The 27823-nt window shown below is 43.7% G+C and overlaps 1 protein-coding gene across 2 annotated transcripts in view; it reads right to left on the reverse strand.

Moving 5' to 3' along the window:
• LOC147014344 (proto-oncogene c-Rel-like) overlaps positions 1-25364 on the reverse strand; it is a 57808-nt gene extending 32444 nt beyond the window's left edge. For both annotated transcript variants that reach the window (XM_085852255.1, XM_085852254.1), the window contains exons 1-5: positions 25208-25364; positions 24944-25021; positions 23203-23336; positions 4279-4433; positions 3890-3981 (exon numbers count right to left, since the gene is read on the reverse strand). In XM_085852255.1, coding sequence (XP_085708381.1) covers positions 3890-3981; positions 4279-4433; positions 23203-23336; positions 24944-24989 — 427 coding nt within the window. In that variant the 5' untranslated portion in view covers positions 24990-25021; positions 25208-25364. The remainder of the gene's footprint in view (positions 1-3889; positions 3982-4278; positions 4434-23202; positions 23337-24943; positions 25022-25207) is intronic.
• Between the last annotated feature and the right edge of the window lie 2459 nt (positions 25365-27823).

Consider the following 27823-nt stretch of genomic DNA (forward strand, 5'->3'; position numbering starts at 1 on the left):
AGCGGAAGAGGGCGTGCCAGAGAGAGAGAGAGAGCGGAAGAGGGCGTGCCAGAGAGAGAGAGAGAGAGAGAGAGAGCGGAAGAGGGCGTGCCAGAGAGAGAGAGAGAGCGGAAGAGGGCGTGCCAGAGAGAGAGAGAGAGCGGAAGAGGGCGTGCCAGAGAGAGAGAGAGAGAGAGAGAGAGAGAGAGAGAGAGAGAGAGAGAGCGTGCCAGAGAGAGAGCGGGCCAGAGAGAGAGCTGAAGAGGGCGTGCCAGAGAGAGAGAGAGAGAGAGAGAGAGAGAGAGAGAGAGAGAGAGAGAGCGGAAGAGGGCGTGCCAGAGAGAGAGAGCGGAAGAGGGCGTGCCAGAGAGAGAGAGAGAGCGGAAGAGGGCGTGCCAGAGAGAGAGAGAGCGGAAGAGGGCGTGCCAGAGAGAGAGAGAGAGCGGAAGAGGGCGTGCGAGAGAGAGAGAGCGGAAGAGGGCGTGCCAGAGAGAGAGAGAGAGAGAGCGGAAGAGGGCGTGCCAGAGAGAGAGAGAGAGAGCGGAAGAGGGCGTGCCAGAGAGAGAGAGAGAGAGGGGAAGAGGGCGTGCCAGAGAGAGAGAGAGAGAGAGAGAGAGAGAGAGAGAGAGAGCGGAAGAGGGCGTGCCAGAGAGAGAGCGGAAGAGGGCGTGCCAGAGAGAGCGGAAGAGGGCGTGCCAGAGAGAGCGGAAGAGGGCGTGCCAGAGAGAGAGCGGAAGAGGGCATGCCAGAGAGAGAGCGGAAGAGGGCGTGCCAGAGAGAGAGCGGAAAAGGGCGTGCCAGAGAGAGAGCGGAAGAGGGCGTGCCAGAGAGAGAGAGCGGAAGAGGGCGTGCCAGAGAGAGAGAGCGGAAGAGGGCGTGCCAGAGAGAGAGAGCGGAAGAGGGCGTGCCAGAGAGAGAGAGCGGAAGAGGGCGTGCCAGAGAGAGAGCGGAAGAGGGCGTGCCAGAGAGAGAGAGCGGAAGAGGGCGTGCCAGAGAGAGAGAGCGGAAGAGGGCGTGCCAGAGAGAGAGCGGAAGAGGGCGTGCCAGAGAGAGAGAGCGGAAGAGGGCGTGCCAGAGAGAGAGAGAGCGGAAGAGGGCGTGCCAGAGAGAGAGAGAGCGGAAGAGGGCGTGCCAGAGAGAGAGAGAGCGGAAGAGGGCGTGCCAGAGAGAGAGAGCGGAAGAGGGCGTGCCAGAGAGAGAGCGGGAGAGGGCGTGCGAGAGAGAGCGGGCCAGAGAGAGAGCTGAAGAGGGCGTGCCAGAGAGAGAGCGGAAGAGGGCGTGCCAGAGAGAGAGAGAGAGAGCGGAAGAGGGCGTGCCAGAGAGAGAGAGAGAGCGGAAGAGGGCGTGCCAGAGAGAGAGCGGAAGAGGGCGTGCCAGAGAGAGAGAGAGCGGAAGAGGGCGTGCCAGAGAGAGAGAGAGAGCGGAAGAGGGCGTGCCAGAGAGAGAGAGAGAGAGAGCGGAAGAGGGCGTGCCAGAGAGAGAGAGAGCGGAAGAGGGCGTGCCAGAGAGAGAGAGCGGAAGAGGGCGTGCCAGAGAGAGAGAGCGGAAGAGGGCGTGCCAGAGAGAGAGAGCGGAAGAGGGCGTGCCAGAGAGAGAGAGCGGAAGAGGGCGTGCCAGAGAGAGAGAGCGGAAGAGGGCGTGCCAGAGAGAGAGAGCGGAAGAGGGCGTGCCAGAGAGAGAGAGCGGAAGAGGGCGTGCCAGAGAGAGAGAGCGGAAAAGGGCGTGCCAGAGAGAGAGAGCGGAAAAGGGCGTGCCAGAGAGAGAGAGAGCGAAAGAGGGCGTGCCAGAGAGAGAGAGAGAGAGCGAAAGAGGGCGTGCCAGAGAGAGAGAGAGAGCGGAAGAGGGCGTGCCAGAGAGAGAGAGAGAGCGAAAGAGGGCGTGCCAGAGAGAGAGAGAGAGCGGAAGAGGGCGTGCCAGAGAGAGAGAGAGAGAGAGAGCGGAAGAGGGCGTGCCAGAGAGAGAGAGAGAGCGGAAGAGGGCGTGCCAGAGAGAGAGAGAGAGCGGAAGAGGGCGTGCCAGAGAGAGAGAGCGGAAAAGGGCGTGCCAGAGAGAGAGAGAGCGGAAGAGGGCGTGCCAGAGAGAGAGAGCGGAAGAGGGCGTGCCAGAGAGAGAGAGCGGAAGAGGGCGTGCCAGAGAGAGAGAGAGAGAGAGAGCGAAAGAGGGCGTGCCAGAGAGAGAGCGAAAGAGGGCGTGCCAGAGAGAGAGCGAAAGAGGGCGTGCCAGAGAGAGAGAGAGAGAGCGAAAGAGGGCGTGCCAGAGAGAGAGCGAAAGAGGGCGTGCCAGAGAGAGAGCGAAAGAGGGCGTGCCAGAGAGAGAGCGAAAGAGGGCGTGCCAGAGAGAGAGCGAAAGAGGGCGTGCCAGAGAGAGAGCGAAAGAGGGCGTTCCAGAGAGAGAGCGAAAGAGGGCGTTCCAGAGAGAGAGCGAAAGAGGGCGTTCCAGAGAGAGAGCGGAAGAGGGCGTTCCAGAGAGAGAGCGGAAGAGGGCGTGCCAGAGAGAGAGCGGAAGAGGGCGTGCCAGAGAGAGAGCGGAAGAGGGCGTGCCAGAGAGAGAGCGGAAGAGGGCGTGCCAGAGAGAGAGCGGAAGAGGGCGTGCCAGAGAGAGAGCGGAAGAGGGCGTGCCAGAGAGAGAGAGCGGAAGAGGGCGTGCCAGAGAGAGAGCGGAAGAGGGCGTGCCAGAGAGAGAGCGGAAGAGGGCGTGCCAGAGAGAGAGCGGAAGAGGGCGTGCCAGAGAGAGAGCGGAAGAGGGCGTGCCAGAGAGAGAGAGCGGAAGAGGGCGTGCCAGAGAGAGAGAGCGGAAGAGGGCGTGCCAGAGAGAGAGAGCGGAAGAGGGCGTGCCAGAGAGAGAGAGCGGAAGAGGGCGTGCCAGAGAGAGAGCGGAAGAGGGCGTGCCAGAGAGAGAGCGGAAGAGGGCGTGCCAGAGAGAGAGCGGAAGAGGGCGTGCCAGAGAGAGAGCGGAAGAGGGCGTGCCAGAGAGAGAGCGGAAGAGGGCGTGCCAGAGAGAGAGAGAGCGGAAGAGGGCGTGCCAGAGAGAGAGCGGAAGAGGGCGTGCCAGAGAGAGAGAGGAAGAGGGCGTGCCAGAGAGAGAGAGAGAGAGAGAGGAAGAGGGCACGCGAGAGAGGATTGTAATGAACATTCAATTGAAATAAACTTAAAATTTACAGAAAAATATTGGAGAAAACACTGCAATTGGAACGTTTATACATGACCCGAGCAGCAAGTGTCGGTGTGGCATGAGCAGTGTTGAAGCTAACGTTGTGAGAAATTCTGTTTTTCACAGACTGACTAAGCCGGAAGTTGCGATTAATGTGATATTTGTGGACAATTGTGAGCCTTATATCCACAACCTCCCACCCACCCACCCATACCACTACCTCCTCCCCATCCCATCTCTCTCCCTCCTTCCCAGCAGCCCAAACCAGCCTCTCCATGCAAAGGTAGAAGATAGCCAGAAGCATCTTTGAAATTGGTTCTCGTTCTCCTCCTCGTCCTCTTCCTCCTCCTCCTTCATTGTATGCAGCACAAGGCTGCAGGTAGTATCATTAGCTGAGGGTGCAGCTGTGCCACTGATGCAGTGCCCCTATTACCAGTGCACCAGTCGGTACTTATTTCGCCGACTTCAGAAGGATGGCAGGCTGAGTCAACCCCACCTGGTACTCATGCAACGGCCAACAGGTACTCAAACTCAGGTCCATAAGATCCCAAGCCAGTCACCCTAACTGCTAAGCCAACTGTTTAATTAAGATCAATCCTACTTAAGAAGCCCAATATAATTTCCTCTCAGAAAATTCTGCATTTAATTTCACAAACGTGAACACTTGTCAGGCATGGCAAAGCAACTGCTCTGAGATGGAATTGGGTTTGTAGTACGACAGCTTTACACAAAGTGCACGTAAAAATAAAAAGTCACTTGCCATCAAAAGGGTCGATACCATCGCTCAGCCTTTTCAGGATAATGTTTCTGACATCGTTCTTCTTGCAACATTGAATGCCTACGCTGGAAAATCTGAGGGAGGAAAATAAATAAGTGAAAAATAAATTAAAACATGGATTCAGAGCAAACAACAAAACCACATTTTTGAATAATAATGTCAGAACAAAATTTTTTATTTGACGACAAAAGCACTCAATTTAGAGACATAAAAAGCTAATTTTGAGGACATGTAAATAACATGTACTCGAGAAAGGGGGAGAAGTAAAATTGAGAAGAGGAAGAGGAGAGTGGGGAGGTTCGTCACATTGCACATATGAAGTCAGTTAAACAAATGAGGAATAATGAAGAGGACAAAAGCAGAGTTCTCACATGTGCTCACGAGTTCCTGGAGGCAGTTCAACCCTGTAGATTCCATCCCTGCAATTCTTCCCCACCAGATTATGGGGATGAGGTTTGTATGGTTGGTCAGCAGTCACAAGACAAATCATCAACTCCACAGGGACTGGAACTGTGTATTTGAGCAGCTAGATAGAGAAAGGCCACAACAATTAGTGCCCGATTTGTTTTTCTTAACTTCTACTTCATTGGCTCTTAACCAGGGGGGGGGGGGTGAAAGCCCGGAGAAAAAAGTAGGAATTTCTCTAATTATTTTGGAATTCTCTTAACAAGTGTTTGCATAATATCATAATGAACATATTTAGAAAAAAATAAAAAAGTATCGCCTTTAATAATTTTCGTTTTCTATTCGCGACTCGGCCTACCATTTTCTGTATTAAAATTAATTTTAAAATTTAACATTTATTTAAATTTAATATTAAAAAAAACATTTTTTCACAGATTTGCAGTACCCATTTCAACCTAAATCATTCGCAATGAGTGCAAAAAAAGCGGAAGTATCTTGACGAATATATTCGATTTGGATTTATGTCCCTTCAAAAGGATGACACAGAGGTACCCCAGTGCGTAATATGCCACAAGACTGAGCAATAATGGCATGCGGCCCACACGCTTGGAACGCCACTTGAAGACGATGCATCCTGCTCTAGCTGCCAAACCCAAGGCATTCTTTGAAACAAAGACAGTCCTTGAAGCAAGCGAAGATGGACAGCAGTGGAGCATTTCAGCAACAGACTTCAAAGGTTGTTGAGGCTTCCTATGAGATCGCCATGTTGATTGCAAAGAGCAAAAAGAGCCATAACATCGGAGAGACTCATGAAACCAAGTGTATTGCGTGCAGCAGAGCTCGTTCTAGGGAAGGATAGTACAAACAAACTTTCCCAAATCTCTCTATCAAACGATACCGTCAAGGGAAGGATCGATGAAATGTCTCAAGACATCAAAGATCAAGTTCTCGACCAAGTAAGAGCTTCTCCTGTATTTGCCATCGAGTTGGATGAAACGACTGATGTTGCTCAGTGTTCTCAGCTACTGATGTATGCTAGTTTCGTGTCAGGTAATAGTGTAAAAGAGGAAATGCTCTTCTGCCATCCCATGGAAAGTTATACAACAGCAACAGATATTTTTCAAGTGGTATCAAACTTCTTCCAGGAAAATCAACTTTCGTGAGACTCGCTGGTAGGGGTGTGTACTAATGGAGCTCCGGCCATGCTTGGTTTGCAATCTGGTTTCATCACAAGAGTGAAAGAAAAAAGTCCATCTGCTATAGGTACGCACTGCATCCTTCATCATGAAGCCTTTGCATCCAGAACTCTACCTGCTGAAATGAGGGATGTCATGAACCTGGCTATCAAGGTAGTCAACTTCATCAAAGCTGGAGCCTTAAACAGTCGTCTCTTCAAACAGCTGTGTGTGGATACGGATTCTGAACATCAAGCCTTTTCCACAAAAACGTACGATGGCTTTCGAAGGGAAACATGCTTGGACGGCTTTATGAACTACGACAAGAAGTGACAACATTTCTAGATTCGCAGCAGAAAGCAGGTCTCCATGACAAGTTCCAGTGCAAGAGGAGTTTCTTGAGTTAAAGTTAAACTCCTCGGCTGAAGAAGACTTCAAAAAACTGGATCGAGGGACGTTCTGGGTCATGTACCTTCCTGTTTACCCTTTGATCTCACATCAAGGTCTTCGGATTCTGACAATGTTTGGATCAACGTATCTTTGTGAAGCTGCATTTTAAATGCTCGTTGCTATCAAGACAAAGTACAGAAACAAGCTGAAGGTTGAAGGGGACTTGCGTTGTGCTCTCTCTCTGGCATTCAACCATGCATTCACCATCTGGTAGCGAAGAAGCAATGTCAAGTATCTCGTTAAATGTCATCTCAATAAATATCCTGTGTATATGAGTGTTGCTTATACAGAATTATTTATTCAATAAAAACACTAAAAACACATTTTTTCAGTTTTTCCTTTTATTCAGGAGGGATTTTTAATCAATTGGTTGAAGATGTGAGAGGCAAGGACCAACTACTAGAGGGGTGTGATGGTAAAAAGGTTAAGTTCTACTTCATACTATGCCGGATACGTCTTCATCCCATTAATAGAATGAGAAACACAGTCGAGAGTAAGCAGGCATTTGAAAAATCATAAGGATTATCATTTTGACAGGTCCCGATAAATTGTTTATTCTATTTTGTGGATCTCTGATTGGCTTAGAATGACTTCGATGTCGTCTTGTCTTTTGATTCAACGTGCAGACGAAAGCCCGGGAGTAAAAAGGATAGAAAACCTCAGAAATCAAATTACAAATTCGGAAAATACGACCCGATCAGATTCAGATATTGTACCCCACTATCATAATCCGTTGGAAATTCCGCCGAGATCGCATAATAAATGGCGGAGATAATGTTGAAATTAGCTGATTTTTCAACTTTGGAGTGACCTTGACATTGACCTTCAATCGTGTCTAAAGTCATACCGTCGTGCATCACTCATCGACCCCTACCTACATACCAAGTTTCATCAAGATCAGGCCAAATTTTTTTGACCATATCACATCGACGATTTTCCAACTTTGAAGACACGTGACTCGATAACCAGGACGAATTTAAAAAAAAAACCGGCCCGACCAAATTTAGGTATTGTTCCATATTATCAGAATCCGAAGAAATTTCGAAGATCCGATCACAAACGGCAGAGGAGATAGATTTTGAAAATGGATGATTTCGCAACTTTGGAGTGGCCTTGACCTTGACCTTTAATCGTGTCAAAAGTCATACCATCGTGCATCACTCATCGACCCGTACCTACATACCAAGTTTCATCAAGATTGGGCGAATTTTTTTTTGACCGTATCACATCGACGATTTTTCCAACTTTGAAGACACGTGACTCGATTACCAGGACGAATTTCAAAAAACCAGCCTGACCAAATTTAGATGTTGTTCCATATTATCAGAATCCGAAGGAATTTCCAAGATCGGATCATAAACAGCGGAGGAGATATATTTTGAAAATGGACACTTTCGCATCTTTGGAGTGACCTTGACGTTGACCTTGACCTTCAATCGGGTCAAAGGTCATACTGTCGTGTATCCCTCATCGACATTCGACCACGCATTCGTGGTGCTCATCTCGTTAGACATGACCTAAAAAGAGGGGCATACCCCTGGGCGCTCACCTGGAAGCGGATGGATTAAAAAAAACAAGCTCAAATGAGCTAAGATCCTCGTCCTCTTAATGATGACGTCATAAAAACGAATATGACGTCATTGTGATGTATCAGGTTTGCGATCAATTATCTGTGCTAATGCCCGGCTTGATTCCCACAAACAAAATTCAGACAGCTTACCTAGTTTCGGAGATAATGTTATAGGCGATTTCCATTAGCGGCGATATTATGACGTCAACTTTTTTCGAGGAAGAATTTCCAAAATCGGAGATGGTTACTGCCTGTGCGTGGGCTTTCTGCATATACAGTCATCCCCCGTTTATCGCGGGGGTTACGTTCCAAACCCCCCCGCCCCCTGCGAGAAGTGAAAATCCGCGATGAACGGATGCATCCCCAAAAAATGCCTATTTTTTTTTTTATAAACGCGGTGTATAAACACGATTGGGTTTGATTTATATTGAGTGCATAATAAACGCTGGGTGGTGTATTAACACGATTGATAATTAAACGCTGGGTGGTGTGTAAACAGGATTGGATTTGATTTATATTGAGTGAATATTAAACGCTGGGCGGTGTGTAAACACGATTGGGTTTTATTTATATCCAGTGATTATTAAATGCTGGGCGGTGTGTAAACACGAATGGGTTTTATTTATATCGAGTGATTATTAAACGCTGGGTGGTGTGTAAACACGATTGGGTTTTATTTATATCGAGTGATTATTAAACGCTGGGCGGTGTGTAAACACGATTGGGTTTTATTTATATGGAGTGATTATTAAATGCTGGGCGGTGTGTAAACACGATTGGGTTTTATTTATATCGAGTGATTATTAAACGCTGGGCGGTGTGTAAACACGATTGGGTTTTATTTATATCGAGTGATTATTAAACGCTGGGTGGTGTATTAACACGATTGGGTTTTATTTATATCGAGTGATTATTAAACGCTGGGCGGTGTGTAAACACGAATGGGTTTTATTTATATCGAGTGATTATTAAACGCTGGGCGGTGTGTAAACACGATTGGGTTTTATTTATATCGAGTGATTATTAAACGCTGGGCGGTGTGTAAACACGATTGGGTTTTATTTATATCGAGTGATTATTAAATGCTGGGCGGTGTGTAAACACGATTGGGTTTTATTTATATCCAGTGATTATTAAATGCTGGGCGGTGTGTAAACACGATTGGGTTTTATTTATATCGAGTGATTATTAAACGCTGGGTGGTGTATTAACACGATTGGGTTTTATTTATATAGAGTGATTATTAAACGCTGGGCGGTGTGTAAACACGAATGGGTTTTATTTATATCGAGTGATTATTAAACGCTGGGTGGTGTGTAAACACGATTGGGTTTTATTTATATCCAGTGATTATTAAATGCTGGGCGGTGTGTAAACACGATTGGGTTTTATTTATATCGAGTGATTATTAAACGCTGGGCGGTGTGTAAACACGATTGGGTTTTATTTATATGGAGTGATTATTAAACGCTGGGCGGTGTGTAAACACGAATGGGTTTTATTTATATCGAGTGATTATTAAACGCTGGGTGGTGTGTAAACACGATTGGGTTTTATTTATATCGAGTGATTATTAAACGCTGGGCGGTGTGTAAACACGATTGGGTTTTATTTATATCGAGTGATTATTAAACGCTGGGCGGTGTGTAAACACGAATGGGTTTTATTTATATCGAGTGATTATTAAACGCTGGGTGGTGTGTAAACACGATTGGGTTTTATTTATATAGAGTGATTATTAAACGCTGGGTGGTGTGTAAACACGAATGGGTTTTATTTATATCGAGTGATTATTAAACGCTGGGCGGTGTGTAAACACGATTGGGTTTTATTTATATGGAGTGATTATTAAACGCTGGGTGGTGTACAAACACGATTGGGTTTTATTTATATGGAGTGATTATTAAACGCTGGGCGGTGTGTAAACATGATTGGGTTTTATTTATATCGAGTGATTATTAAACGCTGGGTGGTGTACAAACACGATTGGGTTTTATTTATATGGAGTGATTATTAAACGCTGGGCGGTGTGTAAACACGAATGGGTTTTATTTATATGGAGTGATTATTAAACGCTGGGTGGTGTACAAACACGATTGGGTTTTATTTATATGGAGTGATTATTAAACGCTGGGCGGTGTGTAAACACGATTGGGTTTTATTTATATGGAGTGATTATTAAACGCTGGGTGGTGTATTAACACGATTGGGTTTTATTTATATGGAGTGATTATTAAACGCTGGGCGGTGTGTTAACACGATTGGGTTTTATTTATATGGAGTGATTATTAAACGCTGGGTGGTGTACAAACACGATTGGGTTTTATTTATATGGAGTGATTATTAAACGCTGGGCGGTGTGTAAACACGATTGGGTTTTATTTATATCGAGTGATTATTAAACGCTGGGTGGTGTATTAACACGAATGGGTTTTATTTATATCGAGTGATTATTAAACGCTGGGCGGTGTGTAAACACGAATGGGTTTTATTTATATCGAGTGATTATTAAACGCTGGGCGGTGTGTTAACACGATTGGGTTTTATTTATATCGAGTGATTATTAAACGCTGGGCGGTGTGTAAACACGATTGGGTTTTATTTATATCCAGTGATTATTAAATGCTGGGCGGTGTGTAAACACGATTGGGTTTTATTTATATCGAGTGATTATTAAACGCTGGGTGGTGTATTAACACGATTGGGTTTTATTTATATCGAGTGATTATTAAACGCTGGGCGGTGTGTAAACACGATTGGGTTTTATTTATATCGAGTGATTATTAAACGCTGGGCGGTGTGTTAACACGATTGGGTTTGATTTATATCGAGTGATTATTAAACGCTGGGCGGTGTGTAAACACGATTGGGTTTTATTTATATCGAGTGATTATTAAACGCTGGGCGGTGTGTAAACACGATTGGGTTTTATTTATATCGAGTGATTATTAAACGCTGGGCGGTGTACAAACACGATTGGGTTTTATTTATATGGAGTGATTATTAAACGCTGGGCGGTGTGTAAACACGAATGGGTTTTATTTATATCGAGTGATTATTAAACGCTGGGCGGTGTGTAAACACGAATGGGTTTTATTTATATCGAGTGAATATAAACCTTCCTCTGGCGCTTCGGTTCCTTGCCAGACGCCTTGGAAGGTGCAGGGCGTTTGGGCGGCATCGTGGGGCTTGGAGAAAAAACGTAGAAAATATTCGAAGTTCACAAGCGAAACTTTGTCTCGTGCGTTGTGTGACTGGTCGAGCGCCACGCGTTATAACTTATATATCATTACCGCGATGTACCGGGGGAATCCGCAAAAAAAATTAGGTTCCAAGGGAAAAACCGCGATGAAGCAGGGGCGCGATAGGTGAACCGCGATATCGCGGGGGATTACTGTACATGGCAAGTTTCATGAAGATCCGATGAAAACTCTGGGTTGTGAAACAAAAAATGTCAAAAATAGGAATGACGTCATAAAAATTGATACTGACATCATAGTGATGCATCATATGTGCGGTAATTAATCTCTGCTAATGCCCTGTTTGATTCCCGCAAACATAATTCAAAAAGCTTGCCTCGTTTCGGAGATAATTTTTTCGGCGATTTCCATTAGCGGAGACATTTTGACGTCATAATTTTTTCTCGGAGGAATTTTCAAAATTGGAGATGGTTACTGTCTGTGCAGGGTTTTTTTTACATATAAATGCCAAGTTTCAGGAAGTTTCGATGAAAACTGTAGGCTGTGAAACAAAAAAGTCCACAAAAAGAAGATGAAGAACAACAACGTGAGTAAGACTTGGAGATCCTCCACGAGGATCTAAAAACCAGGGAACCACTGGTCGGCATGGATGACCGACAAAATATATAATGGAAGAAAAAGTAAATGCCTATGGATTTTTATTTTAATGCCGTGAACAAACTTTGGTACATACTGGGTGATGAAGGTTCTGGTCAAGTTTCATTGAAATCATATGTGTAGTTTCAGAGAAGAAGTTGCAAATGTTTGTGGACTGACTGACGACGTGCCATCCCATAAGCTCCCCAGAACTACGTTTCAGGCGAGCTAACAATAATAAATGCTGGACAAGAGGCTATTTCATGTCATTCTGAAGTCCCTAATATATTCAAAGCCCCCCACTCACTTACAAGAATGATCTATTGAAAAAAAAAAATTGAAAAAAAAAATAACACCTGGTATTCCTCATAAAATATTGCAAGAGACAGGTAAATGTGGTCAATTTTACCTCAATGTATCGGGATCTAGCAAGATCCAGGTGAAGACGATAAGTCAAAAGAGGACTATTATCCTATGTCATGCTTCCAGATCAACCGATCAAAGGTCTATTCTATGTCATGATATTAATATCCTCAGTTAATGTTTAGGCAAACTCCTTATTACACTACCTTGCAGCTCCAATTAACATCAATCACTACAAGCATTCCATGACTGATGCAGCCTCATAGATTTTTGGCTTTGAGTGCACAATAAAAAAAAATATTTAAAATAATGGTAATAAATTTTGTCCCCTCCCATCGATGATTAATGGAGGAAGGAGATTGTGCATGTATCACATCGACAACGAGATCGGCACTCGGTAGAGCACATACCTCTGCCAGGTTGAACACTTTACGTTTTATATACCACCTATAGGCTGGATCTGCATCTAGACCTGAACCAAAATCTAATCGGCTTGTTCTTGTGAACAAACCAAATCATCCACCACGTTTCGTCATAATCCGTCCATATCATTTTGAAACATCATCCTATATATCATTTTTGGCCCTCTCGATGGTGAAGAATATCTTGAAAAAAAAAAAAATTTTTTTAATTCTCGTATCCAGATTCAGATCTTCACCAAAATGTAATCAGTTCATTCCCGTCACACGTCCAACCCGTCCACCAAGTTTCCTCAGAATTCGTCCATAACCTTTTGAGATATCGTGCTATGTATCGGTTTTGGCCCTAATCTGTCAATGGTGAGGAATCACTTCAAAAATTCGAGTATCCAGACCCGGATCTTCACCAAAATCTAAGCACTTTACCCTTGTCACACACCCAACCTGCCCACCAAATTAACTTCAAATCCATCCATAACTTTTTGAGATATCCTGCTCACAAACGGACAGACAAACAAACAGACAGGGGTGAAAACATAACTTTCGTTCACCTTCGGTGGCGGAGATAATAAAGACATTAGTCAGCTGTTAGTTAACATGAATTACAAGGACATTAGTGGATAATGGACAAGCACATTGTATATGGGATTTGAACCTGGGTTCCCTGTATTAGGAGCTCGAGGTAAGAGGCCATTTCTCCAACATGGTTCCACTTTTAAGTACGTGATATTGTTGTTGGGATTTTAGAATGATAATTTGGTAATTAATAAGAAAGCGAAATAGACACTCAAGAGACCTTCAAATAATCGGATGAAGCATAAGAGACCTTCAAATTGTTTACCATCGTATTCAGAACCCACTGGTGATGCTCGATCACATGATGGAAGACCATCATAACAAAAATTAAGAAAGAAATAAAAATTGAGCCAGCGGAGGAAACAAACGTATCGGTTTTACACGATAATAAATGCAAATAAGCTAAAGAAAAACACCGTTTTCAGTTACAGTTGGTGATATCAACACAACATGATACATGCTTCCAAGTGGAGTTTTTGTGGTCAGTCTTCACAATTGCTGCTATCAAGAAATGCATGTCACCGCTTTCCATTACACACCACAATTCAAAATGAGAAAGAGGAAGGAAAGCTAAAATAATCAACAACACTCAGGATAAGTTTAAGATCCTACATGAATTACATTGCAAGGAGTCTACTACTACTACCACCACTACTAGTTCATCAATGGCTCAATTGTTCCCACCTTCTTGTGGGGTCGGACAGAAAAAAAAACAAAACATATTGGCCCAAGTATTTCATGAACTGGTTGGCCTGGCCTAACGTTTGACTGAAGGCAACGGGGGGAGGAATTTGCCAATTGCTCATGGTGTCAGGGATAATCACCTTCTCTACTAAAAACACTAATTTTCGACGTGTCCGCCGAGTAAAACTAGCAGCCGGAACACCAGGCTTGAGGACCACCCAAAGGACGGCTCACTTTGTGATGCCCACACTGGATATCATACTGTTTGCCTTGTCTTGGAACCACAAATCCGACAGCTTATAGCCGGGTCAGGAATCGAACCCAGGATAGACGGCTAAAAGGTAAGTTCACGACCTCTGTACCATTTTGTCGGACATTAGTCACACGAGTATGAACCTAAATTGTCAGGAATCGTGATGTAATCCAGCGTCACTGCTCCTTTTAGTGAGAAATAATGACACCGGACACTCTTCGGAGTATTACTTGCAGAGTTGAAACCTTCGAAGTGCTATGCAAGTCAAACAGGGTACTTCAAAATTAATCACCCAACCAATGCACGCAACACCCCAGCATAGCTCTCCAAAAAAAAAAAAAAGTCAGTGGTGTAAGCACACCTATCGGAGGACCCCGCCAGCTATTTCAGCTGGAAATTCAAAATAAAAGACATCATCATGATCATCATTACAATAATCATTTTACAGCCGTTTCAATGCTTCCATGAACCGATTACATACTTCCACGAGGAAAGGCCCATCCATGTACCTAACATTAAATATGTAATCTTGTCTATCAAACCACGTGAAAACCAAAAATGGGACTTTCCTCTCTTTTCTGATGACCATGTGCTTCATGCATTCTGTCATAATGAACGCTCCGCCAATTGGAATGTGCAACGTGGGCTTCACTCCGCTCGATGGACTAGACATACATTTTCTCGTCAACAGACTTAGCCTTCACAAGTATGGAAACTGTACCCTCCTATATCGATGGCCTGAAAGCGATTTCGAACCATAATTGATGTTTACTGGAATGTAAGACCCGTCGCTTCCAGAGAAAAATAAATAAAAATTCACTTTTACCCTTTAAAAGTCACGCGGATAGATTGTTAACTATCAGCTGCTGTTTTTGTTCATATCCTTTTCTCACCTATGTTGCAAGTAGAGCGACCTGCTTTGTGATGCTTTAAAAGGCAGTGTATAATCAGAAATGCTGTTTGATAGGGTGATATCAATAAAATGGAAATGTTGAAATTTTTTTTTACACAAAAGTACTGAATATAGCCAGCGTTTAATCGATGTGAGAAACATAATTGAATGAGACACACCATTATTAAAAGTGAAGAAGAAGAAGAAGAAGAAGAAGAAGAAGAAGAAGAAGAAGAAGAAGAAGATAAAGGAGGAAGAGTTTTTGTTTTAATGTAAAATTAAACTGGCTTATCTATCCTCACCATTCTCATCTATCCTCACATCATACACTTTAGTTACTCACTCATTTTCACTCCTCCCTTCACATTCTCTCGCTTTTACTTCTCTTTCCTCTCATTTCCCTCAGACAGCCTCCAATTAAATACGATAAAGTCTGAAAAGTTAATGGCCCCGAGTTCCCGGCATTATGGGGAGCGAAGAATCTCCGGTGACCTGCCTGTCTCTGCTGCCAACGAGAGGGGGGAGTCGGGCGGTAATAGTAGTAGTAGTAGTAGTAGTATTAGTAGTAGTAGTAGTAGTAGTAGTAGTAGTAGTAGTAGTAGTAGTAGTAGTAGTAGTAGTAGTAGTAGTAGTAGTAGTAGTAGTAGTAGTAGTAGTAGTAGTAGTAGTAGTAGTAGTAGTAGTAGTAGTAGTAGTAGTAGTAGTAGTAGTAGTAGTAGTAGTAGTAGTAGTAGTAGTAGTAGTAGTAGTAGTAGTAGTAGTAGTAGTAGTAGTAGTAGTAGTAGTAGTAGTAGTAGTAGTAGTAGTAGTAGTAGTAGTAGTAGTAGTAGTAGTAGTAGTAGTAGTAGTAGTAGTAGTAGTAGTAGTAGTAGTAGTAGTAGTAGTAGTAGTAGTAGTAGTAGTATCGGTCCCTCCCAATACCCTTGCCTTTTGAACCAACATGACTCATTTTCAATTCATTTCACCAACATTTGTGGTCTTTCTTCGAATCTTTCGGTTGATCATCGAGCAAGCTCCTCTCCTAATATCTTGCTTCTCTCAGAAACCCAATTATCACATGACGTTCTTGCCAATTCTTATAATATTTCGAATTACAACCTTCACTCGTGATTCCGCTTCAAAGGAGGAGTCTGTGTCCACTCCAACATCAACACGCCTGCTGTTCCCCTTGTGGACTTCGAATCTCCAAACTTTGATGTCATCCGGCTTAAAATTTGTCTCTCGATCATCACTATCTTTCTCCGTTTCACTTACTGCTCTCCCAATTCTACAAACATTACAGCTTTATTTGACTATCTTAACTCTTGCCATGAGGCCATTACATCCGAACACCCTCAAGCAGAATTTTTCTATCTCAGAGACTTCAATGTACACCACAGGGAGTGGCTGACATCTTCCCACATGGATGTTGGGGGGTTGATGCTCTTACATTTTCCATTCTGAATGATTTGGAACAAATTATCACCCACCCTACCCATATCCCAGATCGTCATGACCACACCACCAATACTTTGGATTTATTCTTCACTTCCAATCTGTTGCATTAAAACTACACAATTTCACCTCCAATTGGTTCTTCTGACCACAATCTTGTGAACATCACTTTACTTTCCACCACTTCTTCTAATCCGACTGCTCCGATGAAACACCAGTGTTGGCATTTCAATAATGCTGACTGGACTGGTTTACGAAACCTATTTTCTGACTTTCCCTGGGCGATGCCTCTATCTCTGCAGAGTATAGCTGAGGTTATTGCTGCAGGAATGAAGGCTTATATCCCCTTCTCTTTCAAGTCTATCTCTCCTACCAAGAGAGAAGTGTCCTACCTACCAGTGTCTCATTCGTGCAAGAGACACTGCACATCGGACATGGAAAAAAACTTTTCTTCCTCCAACACGCATTCAGCTTTCATATGTGCCAGAAATCATTGCAAACGAGTTATTTGTGAGGCAAAGCATTCCTTTATTCAAAAAAAAAAATAAAGTGACAACCTCATTTTCTTTCACGATCTTCAATCACATCTTCACATCTTCAATCAGAGATCCACATCTTTCTGGTCCTTAGCTAAAAGTATCTCCAACAACTTCTGTCGCTCTCCCTTTCCTTCGCTTTTCCGTTCCGATGATATCGCGGTCTCTTCGACCGATAAAGCAACTCCTTTTGGTTCTCTTTTTTTCCTCTAACTCCACACTGGATGACTAACATTCCATCTCCCTCTGATGCTCCCCTCACCAATCCTATGTCCCTCCCTATAATCTCTTTTCATGCAGTCAAAAAAAAATACTCCTCTCTCTCTGGACATAAGCACGGCCTATGGGCAAGATGGCATTCCTCCCATGTCTTGTAGGAATGTGCTTCAGAACTTGGACCAGTGCTTGCTCGTTTGTTTCGTTTTTGTTTAAAAACCAAACTTTTCCTCTTTCCTGGAAAAATGCCTTAGTACAGCCTATTTTAAAGAAGGGTGATCATTCCAACCCTCCTAACGACTGTCCTATTGCTCTAACTTCAACTGTTTCCAAAGTTTTTTTGAATGTCTTCTAAATTCCCATTTTCTAAAGCATCTTGAATCTCAGTCTTCTACATGACCACCAATACGGCTTTCGCAAAGCAAGATCTACAGGTGATATCCTTTATTACATTACGAATGTTTGGGCCTCTTCTTTGAGAGACTTTGTGGAATCCTTTGTTGTCGGCCTTGATATCTCAAAAACCTTTGCCAGAGTTTGGCATCGGGGTCTGATATCCAAGCTTCCCTCTTTCGGATTTCCTCCTTCAATCTGCTCTCTCATATCGAGCTTTCTCTCCGACCGCTCTATCTCCGTAATTGTTGCTTCAAAAACTTAATTTCTTCTTATATATCTCCATCTCTATCTATCTCTCTCAAACTCCTGTCAACTCTCCAGTTACACCATTTGATACAATAAACCTACTAGGTATTACTCAAACTTCGAATTTATCCTGGAATCCACACATTACTCAAATTGCCAAGTCTACCTCGAATAAATAAGGAGTCCTGTTCAGATGTCGAAGATTCTTCTCCTCTGAACAGTTGCTCCAACTATAGAAAGGATTGACTTGTCCTTGTATCGAGTTACTGCTCACACATCTGGGGAGATTCCAGCTCCACCGACTTACTGGACAGACTTGATAACAAAGTTATTTGATTTGTCAACTCTTCTAATGTGACCTCAAAACTCGACCTGCTCAAATGATGCCGCAAAGTAGGCTCTCTTTCTCTTTTTTGCAAATATTACTTTGGTTTCTGCTCACAAGAACTTGCTGCTTGTGTACCTCCACCATTAGCGAGACCAAGGAATACTCGACAAGCCACATCACTTTATTATTGTGTGGCCATTGGCAACTCAAGGGTGGGCCGTTACGATGTTTGTTTCTTCCCTTTCACTGCCAAACTCTGGAACTCTTTACTGTCTAATACTCTAATGTCTTCCCAAACACTTATGACCTTCCCCTTTTCAAAAAGGTTTTTTTACCTTCTCAAAAACTCTTGGACTATTTTCTCTTTCCTTACTTTTCTATCAATGCAATTCTTGTATTTAAGGCTTGGCCCCCATGAGGACTATTTAGTCCATGACTGGCGCCTTCAACATTCAAAGAAAACCTTCTTAACCATATCATACCGTTTGCAGATTGGGCTTGAATAGTGGTATCCCCTATCGGACGAATGTTGATGGCCGGACGGACACGTACAGGCAGGCACGCAGGGACGGACGGATGCAAGCACACCAAGACCGTGCTCCTTTTATATTACAGATTTGGGGCTGAGAGGATGGCCTATGGGGCTGAGGCAGGCAGGCAGGGACAGAGAGATACAGGCACACCAAGACCGAGCTCCTTTTATATTACAGATTTGGGGCTGAGAAGAGACCGAGAGGTACGTACACATGCCTCCAAGCGGTCTCGCCTGGGTTCAATTCCCGACCCAGCTATAAACTGTCAGTCCAGTATTTCACAGGCAGGGTGATTCATCAATGTGTGTGCCATCCCTCGTATGGACATTAAACGGACGTCCTGTCTTCTGGCATTCATTCGTGGACGTTAAAGATTCCGCGGTGTCCTTCAAGAAGAGTATGCAAGCTATCACCAGCACCATGGCCAAGTTCCAAATTCCTGCACTAATGAGGTTGAACATCAGGCCTGGCCAGGCGGTTTGTGAAGACTCGGGCCAAGCTTACCCCAGCCGACCCCACAAGAAAGGTGGGTAGTAGTAGCCATTAAATAAGAATAATAATTAATGTTTATTTGCCCATTCCCAGTGTTGATGTATAAATTCCTCAATTACACTTGGTCACGGTGGAATAAATCAAGCGGGATTTTCACGAATTTATAATGAATAGTATTCAAAACGCCTCACTCCATTTTAAAATGAAAATAGAACCAACGATTTATCAGAACCCGTCAAAGTGATAATCCTCATGACAAATGAAATGCATGCATACTCTCTACTGTGCGTTACATTCTATTTTGGGGATGAGCAAATATTCAGCATGGTATAAAGTAAAAGTTGAGAAAACACCTGTGTCATGCAGTTAAGTAGAAGTACCAAATCTCAAACTGAGGGCGAGGATCGCTTCCCTGGATATTTGACAGTCCGACGTCCTGCTTTGCTTGCCAACTCTCTGCTTGTGGTATAGAAGGTCTTCATTCCTGGAGTTCTGACTTCTTCCACTCACTCAATGTGTTGCCATCAATGGAATCTTCTCCTCCCCTCTCACAGTGGAGGCTGGTCAAGTCTTTTTCCTCATCTGCATAGATGCTGTGCAAAACCTCATCCTCTCCATTGCTGTGGAAAACCCCCTCTTCCTTTATACAGATGGCTCCACATTGGGTCATACACGAGTCCAACCCAACTAATAGGCAGATGGCAGTTGCATCACTGCTGATCTGGAATTCATTCAATGCCGATCTGATAAATGGAGAGTCTTTCAATCCTGGAAAAGTCTCACAAGGTCACTCAGGAAGGATTGTCAAGCATACTAGCCTATTTCCATGGATGGCCACTGGAAAAGGATCCATCTTTTGAACTTCTCGGCCTCAACATCAGCTACAGCTTCTCCTGGGTTGACCATATAGCAAAGCTGGCATCTAAAGCTAGCCGCCTACTGATGAAAGCCAAGCTTTCATCCGCAGCCTGATGGAGTACTGCTCTCCCCTCTGGGCTGGTGCTCCCGCCTCTCACCTTTCTTGGCTTCTTGCTGTGGAAACCAAAGCATTTAAGATCATTGGAATCTCCTGCGATGAAGCTGAGTGTAAGGATCTCTCACAATATCACCGCAGGCAGGTCAATGATCTTTCTGTCTCTGCAGTCAATTCTCTGGCTGAACTCCCCCAGCTCGATCTGTTATATGTCCAGCCCATATTTCAGCAGGGCGCTCAAGGTCTGCCAGAAACCCCTTCTGGTAAAACTACCAAAATGAAGAATCACTGCTCACCTTCATCCTTTCATTCCTCATTATCCCCACCTTTGCAAGAAACTCTCACACTCTCTTCAATCCCAATCTTCCTTCCAGGTCTTCAAAACAGCTGTTCACCACCATATCATATCCACCCCCCCCCAATGCAAAACCATGATCTTTTCTACCCCCCATTAATCCACCTCAAACCCACCTCCTTCAAATTCACTGCTTTCCTTCCTGAAAGTCCCTGTAATGTCCATCTTGTTTATCTCATGTACCCCACTCCATCCCTCTCCCTCCCACAGATCTAATGTCTCTGTTCCCCACTGTTTTGTGTTTTGTGCTTCCCTCTCCCCTCCCCCCTCCCCCCTCTCATCTCCTGCTCCCCTTGTTATATGTTGTGTTTGTTAACTCTAATATGAGCCTCAACTGTTTATAAAAACAAAAATAAACTCGAAAGGTGCTCGGTAGAGCACATACCTACACCATGTAATGCCTGATCCACGAGAACATGTCGGGCCCAATACATTTTTGAGATATCATGCTACACAGTACTACATTGTTTTGACCCTATCTCACAATGGTGAAGAATCACTTAAAAATTTTAAATAATTCTCGTATCCAGATTCGGATATTCACCAAAATCAAATCAATTCAGCCTTGCCACACACCCAACCTGTCCACCAAGTTTTGTCTGAATCTGTGAAACAACTTTTTGAGATATCATGCCAGAAATCGGTTTTGCACTATTTCTCAATGGTGAAGAATCACTGAACAAAATTTTTTTATCAGATCTGGATCTTCACCAAAATTGAATCGATTCTTCTGTGTCAAACACCCAACATATCCACTAAATTTCATCCGAATAAGTCCACAAGTTTTTGAGATATCGTCTTATGTATCATTTTTGGCCCTATATCTCAATGGTGAATAATCACTCAAAAAAGTTATCGGATCCGGATCCGCATCTTCACCAGAATCTAATCAGTTCATCCTTGTCACACACCCAACCCGTCTACAAAATTTCATCCGGATCCGTCCAAAACTTTTTGAGATATCCTGTACACAGACAAACAAACAAAGACAGAAAGGGTTGAAAACATAACCTCCTTCACCTTCGGTAGCGGAGGTCATAAATAATCTGACTGTGATGAGGTCAAAATGGAAGTTCTGTTGCTTTCACATTGCAGATAGTTCAGTAGCCAGTTATTTACAACCTCTGCTCTGGTCTCGCTCCCTCTGTTCCATCAGCCCTCCCACACTGAAGGACATGCACATTCCTTGAAGTAACCAACTCCTGGTTAAACTCTCAACTCCCAAATATTTTGCCCCCCTCCCCCATATGTGGAACTACTTTCAGGAAGCAATTCAATGACACTCTTCCTTCCAGGGCTTGAAGCAAGCAGGGCACTACAATCTCACGTCATCTCCTATTCCTTCCTATAATTTCTACTTCCATGAACCATAATTAACTTTATTTGATTACTTGCAGCTTATTGTGTTTTCTCCTCTCTCTCTCTACTACTTGTTATTTTCATTGCTTGTTTTGTCCAACTGTAGCCCCAATGCCCCACTGTCAGTGCTACCCACTCTTCCATGACCCAAGATATTCTGTTTTGAAAAAAATTTGAATAAATACAAGAACCTGTCAAGCGTGGCAGGATGACACTACAGCCTTACATGTTCATTATTTGTTACAAAAAAGAAACATGACATGCCAACTCATTACCTCCGCCACTGAAGGTGGACAGAGTTAATGTTTTCACCCGTTTGGCTGTTTGCCCATCTGTGAGCAGGATATTTTAAAAAGTTGGACAGATTCTGACGGAATTTGGTGGGCATGTTGGGTTTGTGACAATAACAAATTCATTACATTTTGGTGAAGATCCAAATATTTTAATACCTTCGCATTCTGCGAAAGGTTATGTTTTGGTCGGCGTGTATTTATTTATTTATTTGTAATCTTGTGATTCGTATAACTCAAAAAGTATTAAACCGAATTGCATGAAATTTGGTGGGATAATTGGTTATTAGCCAGGATGCATTCGATTAGATTTTGGGATCGTTCGGGTCAAAGGTCAAGGTCAAGGTCACGAAAAGGTCAAAATCATCTTTTTACGATAACACGGTCAATTTTTATTCAATTTGCATGCAACTAACGCCAAAATGTTCAGAATTCAACGCCTCATCTTGTGATATGCAACATGATACAATGATGCCCATACTCTTGTTACCGGTTAGGGGTCAAATGTCAGGGGGTCACGACCTTGAAAAATATGCGGTTTTTGTCACAACGCGGTCAATTCTTGTCCGCTTTACATGAACCCAGCACCAAAATGTTCAGAATTAAATGCCCAATCTTGTGACACAATGACGTCATAACACATGTCACCGGTTGGGGTAAAATGTCGGGGGGGGGGTCACGCCCTTGAAAAATATGCGGTTTTCGGCAAAACTCAGTCAATTCTTATTCGATTTGCATGAAACCAGCATCAAACGAGATTACCTTCTCTTGTTGAAACGTTGTATTCACTGAGCTTGCGAGTGAAGACTCGCCAAAACGATGTGAGTTGATTGTTGTTTAGTCCGTAGCCCCCGAAAGTCGGGGGGGGGTCATGACATTATAGATATGTAGTTTGTGTCATAAGACCATTCATATGAAACCAGTTCCCCACACTCATACCAAGATCAAAAAACGTAGTGGCGGCGAAGGTATGCGCTCTATGAGTGCCCGTTCTAGTTTTTTAAGTGACCATTGAGAGACACGACCAAAAACTATAATATATATTATGATATCTCAAAAAAGTTAGGAACGGATTCGGACAAAACTTAGTGGATGATTTGGGAATGAACACCCACCTCCTTCAAATTCCCTGCTTTCCTTCCTGAAAGTTCCTTTAGTGTCCATCTTGTATACCCCGTGTTCCCCACCCCCATCCCTCTCCCTTCCACTCCTAATGTCTCCGTTCCCCACTGTTTTGTCCTTCCCTCTCCCACCCCCCTTGCTGTGCATTTTGTGTTCGCTCCCATACGAGCCCCGACAATGTATACACAAAAAAAAATACCCCCTGCTGATTAGTTTTTGGTTCAGATCCAGATCCAGATCCGGCGAATCAGTGAGATACAAAACGTAAACTGTTCAGCCTGGCGGAGGTACGTGCTCTACTGAGTGCCATTCTAGTTTTACAATGTCATCACAGATGAATGCGAGAGTAAGAGTGACAGTGAGTGTTTGTGAGTGAGAGAGTTAAAGAGTACCTGTAAGGTTGGATATGTACGGTTTGCTTCAGTTGAGTTTTCACCAAACAAACTTCCTGCAGAATGTCCCTCACACGGGTATCGGAAGCGCATTCCTCTCGGTTGTGGTTGCTCGACAAAAACCACCATACATTCTAAAATGTATATATAGAATGCAAACAAAAATGAAAGAGAGAAAAACATAAATCAGGCACCACTCTTGAGCTTGATATGAAACAGATTTTTGTTACAAATTATAACGACATATAGAGCACTGCTAAAAATAAAAATTTATAATTTGAACTCTCAACCTCACCATCCACCATTGCCCATGCTTGCTCTGGCTCTCTCCCCAAACTCTCTTCCCTTCTTTGACCACCTTGTCCATTATTTTTTCTTAAAACTTTATAATCCTCAATTCCCTACTCCCAGGGTAAATGGCTCTGATGAAGATGTCATCCTTTATGATTTGCCATCAACTGCTTTTAGAGAAGAAAAAAAAATAAAAAAAATAAAATAAAGGAAGAGGATTAAAATAAATAAATAAATAAACAAATAAATAAAAGAACAGACAAGTGCAAAAGACAAAACGTATGTTCCTATTCCTTCTGCATCTTCCGTGTCAGCTTATCATTGTTTTGTAGTTAACGCACCAAATTATCATTACAACCTTCAAAAAGGTGAGAATCCAAGTTTTCATGAAAAAAATCAATCTGTATTTGTGTGAATATATAAACTAAAGTTATAAATATCAGAAAATCAATAATACTGTACAATCATAAATTTAAGATTAAAAAGAAAGAGATAAGGAGTAGAGACATCATCAGCAGGAGAAGAATCAGTCGAGCCAATGATGCAGCCAACGATTTCCCAGACTTGCCGAGCCAGCTGAAAATGTGACAATTGAGACCCACTCCAATTTCCAATACACACCAATCACGAACATCTCGAGGTTTCACCCTTTAACGCACCATCAGCCAATTAATAGCCTGGTATTGGCTTTCCGGTTCAGGTGGCTGGCTTAACATCTTAAGGTCTCGAATTCAAGCCTCTGTCGTCCGTTGAATTAACACCAGGTGGGTTGACTCATCCCGTCATCTTTCCGAGGGTGGCAAAATGAGTAGCAGCTTACTGTTAAAAAGGAGGCACTACATCAGCGGAACAGCTGCGCCCCCAGAAAATGATGCAGCCAAACAGCAACAGGCTACTTACGAATGAATGAATGAATGAATGAATGAATAAATAAATAAATAAATAAATAAATAAATAAATAAATAAATAAATAAATAAATAAATAAATAAATAAGCCAACCAATTTCACAACTTCTCTGTCTCAATATCCTACAAGTTTTCACTCCATTCCCCAAGCAAGACGATCTGGAAAATCCAACTACAGTACAGGACATCCTTCAGTGGAGTTTTCACCAAACTTTCTGCAGAATGTCCCTCATACAACTACAGTACATCCTTGCAATCAGGTGCTTGCAGACACGGTGTGTAAGGCTTTCCGGTCTCATTGTGAGCAGGAATTCGACTTAAAAACGGATCACATTGTGAAACCGCACTGCAGGGGGTGGATACTGCTCAAGGATCCTCCACTTACACCCGACATCAGTAATCACCACGCAATGCTTTTCCACTATTGAGCTTCTCAGGGCATACAACGTCCAAATCCCACGGCCTGCACTGAATGACCGGGCCAGGAACCGGCAGAATCTCTGTTACACAAAAAAGCCCAAAAAAAGGCAACAAAGCTCAAAACCTTGTCCAACTGCAGTGCGACTCAGAATGCCCAACTTGCGTTCCATTTTGAAGCTTCATCAAAACTCGGTGAAGAACTCTGAATAAGAGAACAACAAAAAAAAAGCCTGTGTTAGTGCACGTTTACCTAGTTGAAATGCATTTGGGGAATACGAGCTGTTTTTATAAACCACGCACACAACAGGAGCCACACTCATATGGCAATCCCAACACACCCGGAAATCAAGCACAACCTTGTCGATGGCCGACACCTCGGAATTCTTACCGTTCATGGTCCGTTATTCTAGCAAGATGATGGCTGGGATACTCAGGCCAAGATCGCAGCAACCCACATACAAAATACGGAATGAATGCGGAAAAATTCCCTGACGTCATTTCCGAATACTCGTGGAGATCCCCCCAAGTGGTGGTGGTTGTTGTTGTTGTTGTTGTTGTTGTTGTTGTTGTTGTTGTTGTATTATTTATAGGTCGAGGGATATTTCCTCATGGGGCGGCCTCTCATTTTACACAATCGGCCTGACGTTTGAATTAAACACATTTTGCAAACCCACTTTATTTAATAACTTTTTGGTAAAACGTACGGCAATCAACTAGTCCATGAACTACCGATCAAGATCATACACCACTCCAGATGCGTGTGCTTCCTCCGTTGAAATTTTGATTGCTCCAGATGATGTCAACGAGTAATTACTGAACAAACAAACAAAACAAAAAAAACACATCAAGAGATAAAGAGAACGGAAGAAAAAACAGAAACAACAAGTGGTGCCAGGCACAACAAATCCCGCCCATTTAAGGTATAAAGTTATTTTGGGGATCAAATTTAAATTTGATACATCCTTAACCTGAATGTTCATTATAAGGAATAGAATAAGGAATATTTTAGTCTTACTTTGAAGTCAATTAAACCATTTTTGACGAAGTTATGAGCGAAAAACGATTTTGATCTTTTCGTGACCTTAACCTTGACGTTTGATCCAATTGGACCCAAAAGTTAATGGGGTCGTCCAAGGTTCATTCCCCACCTGTGGATTAAATTTGATAGTATTTGCTAAAGCCGTTTTGCCGTAAAGTTGCTAACAGACAGACAGACAAACAAACAGACAAACAAACCGGACGGTTACAATATCCCGCTCCCTCCCTCCGGGGGGGCGGGATAATAATGCAATTCGTTTATCTTTATGAACGATCTACGAGAATTGATCAATAACTTTGTGTTGTACATTTTTTCTGAGGACAAAAAAATTATGGGTCCAGTTTACAACCAGGATCAAACAGACTCGCTTCAAGATAACTTGGACAAGGCACAGGAAGGGTCTCCAACCACCTAGTGTGCGTGTGTGTGTGTGTGTATGTGTGTATGTGTGTATGTGTGTATGTGTGTATGTGTGTCTGTGTCTGTGTGTGTGTATATGTGTGTATAGTGTGGTTGTGTGTGTGTGTGTGTGTGTGTCTGTGTGTGTGTGTGTGTGTGTGTGTGTGTGTGTGTGTGTGTGTGTGTGTGTGTGTGTGTGTGTGTGTGTGTGTGTGTGTGTATAGTGTGGTTGTGTGTATGTGTGTGTGTGTGTCTGTGTGTGTGTATGTGTGTATGTGTGTATGTGTGTGTGTGTGTGTGTGTGTATATGTGTGTATAGTGTGGTTGTGTGTGTGTGTGTGTGTGTGTGTGTGTGTGTGTGTGTGTGTGTGTGTGTGTGTGTTTATGTGTATGTGTGTATGTGTGTATGTGTGTATAGTGTGGTTGTGTATATGTGTGTGTATATGTGTGTATGTGTGTATGTGTGTGTATATGTGTGTATATGTGTGTGCATGTATATATGTGTGTGTATGTGTGTATATATATATATATATATATATATATATATATATATATATATATATATATATATATATATATATATATATATATATATATTGTTGCGGATTCGCGCCCGCCGGCGTGCTGACGGCCACGTAACTCGAATCGCGGCACGTCGCCCACCGGACGGACAATCCAGTCGTGACCCTCTCGGACTAACGCCGGGAACCAGTCACGGGTGGACCTTTCGGTCTCACCGCGATCGAGCCAATCAGCCCCCGCGTGGGATAGGGTTGCTCGCCGAATTCGACCTACCTAAGTACCCACGCGGAGGGTAGACCGGGCGATCGCACCTCGCCGCAGGTCGACTTCGGACACGGGCCACTTAAGCGACCCGTTCCGAACTATCAGAATAACCGAGCGGTGTTATCGTCGACCTCGACGGTTCGATTAATTATCGGGCGTATTCAGCCCACTACCAACCCTTTACGTGAAGCAAGATGGGGATTCAATAGAGGAAAAGACGAAGCGAAGCGGGAAACAGTTCAACACAAAGCACATTTATTCGCGATACACGGGAAGCACACATATTCAATTCCACCAAAAGCACACAGAAAAGACACAATGCAATTTACACAAAAAGCAAATGTAAAAGCGAAAACACAATGCAGAGCTAATACCGACTACCGAGCACACGGCAACACTTATACAATTTTACTTCACAGACGGCGCCGACAACACATACCCAAAACCAAGGAAAAGAATACCCTCAAGGATGAGGCGGGCCTGAGGCCGAGATCGGGTCGGCCTACCCGTCTGGTGATGAGATGCGGAGCGGCGATGGCCCCTCAACTCCGCGGGCCTCGCGGACGGTGTCTGGTAGGGGGTGGGAAAGGGGCCCCCTTGGTCGCACTATCTCAGCGCGGGGGGAAACAGGAGGGGGTTGCTGATGCTCGGGGTATAGAGGATTTTTATTATCCCGCGACGAGCGTCTCCACCTCGGCCAGGTCGCGCTGTCGGCCTCCCTGGGGTGCAGCTCCCGACGCGAGCACCCCCTCGTCTGGTGTCGCCGCCTTTCCACAGCTC

The sequence above is a fragment of the Eptatretus burgeri genome, chromosome 13 (assembly GCF_056783735.1).
Source record: "Eptatretus burgeri isolate ZD-2024b chromosome 13, Ebu_testis_v1, whole genome shotgun sequence".
NCBI lineage: Eukaryota > Metazoa > Chordata > Myxini > Myxiniformes > Myxinidae > Eptatretus > Eptatretus burgeri.